Source organism: Limulus polyphemus, unplaced genomic scaffold, assembly GCF_000517525.1.
Source record: "Limulus polyphemus unplaced genomic scaffold, Limulus_polyphemus-2.1.2 Scaffold3993, whole genome shotgun sequence".
NCBI classification, from domain to species: Eukaryota; Metazoa; Arthropoda; class Merostomata; order Xiphosura; family Limulidae; genus Limulus; species Limulus polyphemus.
Genome location: NW_013669603.1, coordinates 82,719 through 87,852, shown reverse-complemented (window position 1 = coordinate 87,852; position 5,134 = coordinate 82,719). Strand labels below are relative to the sequence as shown.

Here is a 5,134-nt window from a genome sequence, read left to right as displayed (position 1 = left end):
TTCTTTAATTTAATTGTTATTGTTTATTTCTTAATTTGGTTGTTTATTGTTTATTCTTAATATGATTTGTTATTTGTTTATTTCTTTAATTTAATTGTTATTGTTATTCTTAACTTGATTGTTATTGTTATTCTTAACTTGATTGTTATTGTTGTTCTTAATTTGGTTGTTATTCTTAATTTGATTGTTCAGACGAATGAAAAAAAAATGAAATACTTCAGAGACACAAGACTAATGTAAAGAACAAAGGAAATATATGTTGAAAGATTTATAAACAAAATTTATCCCAATAAGATGAATCCTAAAAGTAATTTCAAACTAATTTCCTACGAGTGTCTTCTGTAGAAAAAAAAAAGATAAATCTTCTGAGGATTTAGGTTCTAGCCCTGAAAGGTTTTTCATTTCCCAAAAGAAAAATTGCTTATTTAACTTGAGAATCAACATTCTTTCAATATCGATCTCCACTAGTGTATTAACAATAAACTTAACAATCAAATAACTAGTTCAAGACAAATGTAGCATCAAATCTATTATACAGCTCATTTAAAAAACAAAACGTATATTCTCTTTTTATGAAATATAAACTAGTCAAACACTACTCGAAAACCAATAAGATAAATAACTAAAACAACAAAAGAGTATTCCTCGACATAACACTACTCATAGAAGAAACAAAACAATGACCTTTTCATCGTTACTTATAGTGATACTGCTCCCGGAAAAACATTTTCTAACTCTGACAGATATCTGTAATGTATCACACTTAACACTGAAACCAATCAAACATTAGTAACAATTTCTAGATACTGCCTCATCACGAAACGAGTAACTAGCTAACAATATTTCCTCTAACTCTGACAGATATCTGTAATGTATCACACTTAACACTGAAACCAATCAAACATTAGTAACAATTTCTAGATACTGCCTCATCACGAAACGAGTAACTAGCTAACAATATTTCCTCTAACTCTGACAGATATCTGTAATGTATCACACTTAACACTGAAACCAATCAAACATTACTAACAATTTCTAGATACTGCCCCATCACGAAACGAGTAACTAGTTAACAATATTTCCTCTAACTCTGACAGATATCTGTAATGTATCACACTTAAATGAAACCAATCAAACATTACTAACAATTTCTAGATACTGCCTCATCACGAAACGAGTAACTAGCTAACAATAATCCTTCTATCACAGTCATCTCAAATTGTTAATAACTTTTCAACAGTGAAAACAGTGATAATCATTAAACACAGATGGCGCTGTTGGTTCTTTAAAAACTGAAATGTTCCCTGATTTACAACAATTTCTCTTTAAAAAGAAACTGGAACCGGTACAATCTCGACGCAAGTTTCAAAATCAGGAATTCTTTTGTGGAGGAACTCAAAGTTAACTTACTTTGACAGATGTTTTTAAGCCTTCGTAACGCTGTTCAGCGTGTAAAAGAATCGGACAAAAATAAATCAAATACAATTTTGTTCACTTCACATTCTTCTTATTCTGAAGTGCAATGTGAAAAAAAAAGCAATAAGAAATGAATCCGAGCATGTAGAAATGAATCCGAGCCTGTTTTTCTTTTTGCAGTGTAGAGTAAAAGAATTATAACCTCGGGAAGAAATAAAAATTATATCATACTTCACAATTAATCCTCAATATCGGGGTGAGGAAAGATATTCCGTTTTTGTGTTGGGTTTGTTTGCTTAAAAGATGCATAATGCACGGATCGAACCCCGAAGTTCAGCGGTATAAGCCCTATAAGTTATTGTTGAATCAGAGTGTGACATTGCGTTGAGTGAATATTTTTGGTTTTGTATTTTCGTTATTGTGTTGCGATATCGCAAGGTTGCCTTATATCCTCCAAATCTCTATAACTTGAATGTTTGCGTGTAGAACGATCCGAGGGTATTACAGTAGGTGGGAAGGTGGTAGACGTAGAATTACCAAAGAGTATTACAGTAGGTGGGTAAATGGTGAACGTAGAAATGCCAAAGGGTATTATAGTAGGTGGGAAGGTGAGAGACGTAGAATTACCCGAGGGTACTGCAGTAGGTGGGAAAGTGGTGGACGTAGAATTACCAAAGGATATTATAGTAGGTAGGAAGATGGTAGACGTAGAAATACCAATGGGTATTCTAGTAGATGGGAAGGTGGTGGACATTGAATTACCTGAGGGTATTACAGTAGGTGGGAAAGTGATGGACGTAGAAATACCAATGGGTATTATAGTAGATGAAAAGGTGGTAGACGTAGAATTACCAAAGGGAATTACAGTAGGTGGGAAATAGTGGACGTAGAAATGCCCAAGGGTATTATAGTAGGTGGGAAGGTGGTAGACGTAGAATTGCCCGAGGGTATTACAGTACGTGAGAAGGTGGTAGACGTAGAATTACCCGAGGGTATTACAGTAGGTGGGAAGATGGTGGACGTAGAAATGCCCTAGGGTATTAGAGTAGACCACCTTAAAGGTTATGAAATCTCGACTATTTTTAACGTTATGAAACGCAGATCATCTGAAGGTTATGTGTTAGAGGTTGAAAACCTTTCAAGCATGAATTGTCAGAATAATATTAAGATTCAGCTGGATAGAAAGAAAATGAATGCAGAAGTTTTTTGTTAATGAACATCAAACTAGAGTCAGTTAACACCTAGAAAATACTGTTCTTACTGGAAAGATTGAGGGTGGGGGGAGTAAGGCAGAGAACGAAATGGATGAACAATATGCAAAAATGGGGGTGCAAGAGAACTATTCAGAGCACGAGAATATAGGGTAACCAACCTCTGACATTTATTGATTGATTGAAGTTGCATGACTATATTTGACATTTTTAAATCTTCGTTATTGATTTGAATGAACGTATTTCATGTACTTTCTTTTAAATTTCCACGACAGGAAAACGATTCCAGTTATGAGGATTAGAAAAACGATTCCAATGTTCCTAAAAAAGTTATTGGATTTTTTATTAATTTTTTTTAACAACTAGGGCGGGTAGTCCTTTCTTTTTCTCTAAAATTTCTCAGAAATATTTTTGATAATCCAAAAAATAGAATCGGGTATTTTTCTTCTTTAATAGCAGCAGCGTTTTTATTTTTTTAGACAATTATTTTACTCGGGAGGAGACGTTTTGCAGTTTTCATTCGTGATTCGAAATTTTGAAACCTTATGTTCAGTCATTCTCACCGACTAGTGTTAGTAAAGGGCTAGATCAGAAACCACAAGGAGTAGACAAAGTCGTCCCTAATCTTGAACTATTGACCACAAGAGAGGCAGCCAACTAGCAACAAGGGCTTTGTGTGGCTTTGAAACTAATAACTTGATTAACTATCACTTTTATAATTCAACCCAAACTAAACGTGTGGAGATTGTTTAGCAGCTTTGCAGTTTAACCTTAGAATTTCTGATACGCAGCCCTGAACCCAAACCACTAGGGCACATAAGTAATTAATATTTAATGTGTAAGGTCTTCCATATCGATTGAGCTTTCAGTTAAAGCTAATTTATCTAACCACTAGGACTACAAATTGTCAGTAAACAATAAATAACGTATACAGCTAACTGTTTCGCTGTTTCAAGTCATTGGGTAGACAATAAATAACGTACACAGCTAACTGATTCGCTGTTTCAGGTCATTTGGTAGACAATAAATAACGTACACCACTAACTGTTTCGCTGTTTCAGGTCATTTGGTAGACAATAAATAACGTATACAGCTAACTGTTTCGCTGTTTTAAGTCATTTGGTAGACAATAAATAACGTATACAGCTAACGGTTTCGCTGGTTTCAAGTCATTCGGTAGACAATAAATAACGTATACAGCTAACTGTTTCAAGTCATTTGGTAGACAATAAATAACGTATACAGCTAACTGTTTCGGTGTTTCAGGTCATTTGGTAGACAATAAATAACGTATACAGCTAACTGTTTCAAGTCATTTGGTAGACAATAAATAACGTATACAGCTAACGGTTTCGCTGTTTCAAGTCATTTGGTAGACAATAAATAACGTATACAGCTAACGGTTTCAAGTCATTTGGTAGACAATAAATAACGTATACAGCTAACGGTTTCAAGTCATTTGGTAGACAATAAATAACATACACCGCTAACTGTTTCTTTACTTCAAGTTGTTAAGAAAACCGCAACAGATAAACGTCCTGCTATTTCAATATGTTTAGTAAACCATTTTGCTGTTCAATTGTTTTATAACATATTTCTAATTGTTTGGTAAATAAAGTTGCTCAGGACTGTTACATACCTTCCCCCAGCCTCTTCTTCCTTCTTCGACGGACAAAACAGATTACTAGAACAATATTGAACACCAAGAGAATCGTTCCCACAACCGACACTGAGATCACGATAATGCGGGGGAGATCAGCCTTTCTCTCCAGAGATCCCGCCGTTCCTTGCTGGGTTTTCTCGCCTGGAATCTCATCTAAACCAGTATAATAACCAAAGTCAGTAAATGTTTGAGACAACCAAGTAGTCAGTTCTGACTCTGGTCGACATGTGTAAGGAAAAACCTAATTCGAATAATATTACATTAAAGAAACAATGAACAAAGTAAGACGAAAACAATATGTACCTTTGAGTAATAAAGTAACTTGAACAAGATTGTCTATGGTATATAATACATTTGTTTAATAAATCTATTTCGTAAATACAAAGCTTTAAAGCTTGATTTAATATAACATGCAGAACTCGAAAGAATTTAACATTAATTTGTATACATTCTATAAAAAATATATTTTCTCTAATGACCACAATAAAACCACATCAGTTAGTTCTGGTCATTACGAGGGCGACCGAAAAGCTGACAGAATGAAACTTGTGCAAGGAAATATAAATACAATGTTATAAAGATGCCATCTAGTATGTTAATTCTCCACGAACACAAAACACTTGTATTTAACAAACAGAGCAGAAGAGACGAATCAATATACAGAGAAACTATAAGTGTAAATTACATGAACTGAAAACTAGGGATAATCAATACACATGGATACTGTAAGTGTAAATCACACGAACTGAAAACCAGGGATACTCAATACACATGGATACTGTAAGTGTAAATTACATGAACTGAAAACTAGGGATAATCAATACACATGGATACTGTAAGTGTA

The 5,134-nt window shown here is 34.0% G+C and overlaps 1 protein-coding gene across 2 annotated transcripts in view; it reads right to left on the bottom strand.

Moving 5' to 3' along the window:
• The window catches only part of LOC106470423 (nephrin-like), an 87,652-nt gene that overhangs the window by 6,101 nt on the left and 76,417 nt on the right, over positions 1-5,134 (bottom strand). For both annotated transcript variants that reach the window (XM_022399012.1, XM_022399013.1), the window contains exon 18: positions 4,267-4,443. In XM_022399012.1, the coding sequence (XP_022254720.1) occupies positions 4,267-4,443 (177 nt within the window). The remainder of the gene's footprint in view (positions 1-4,266; positions 4,444-5,134) is intronic.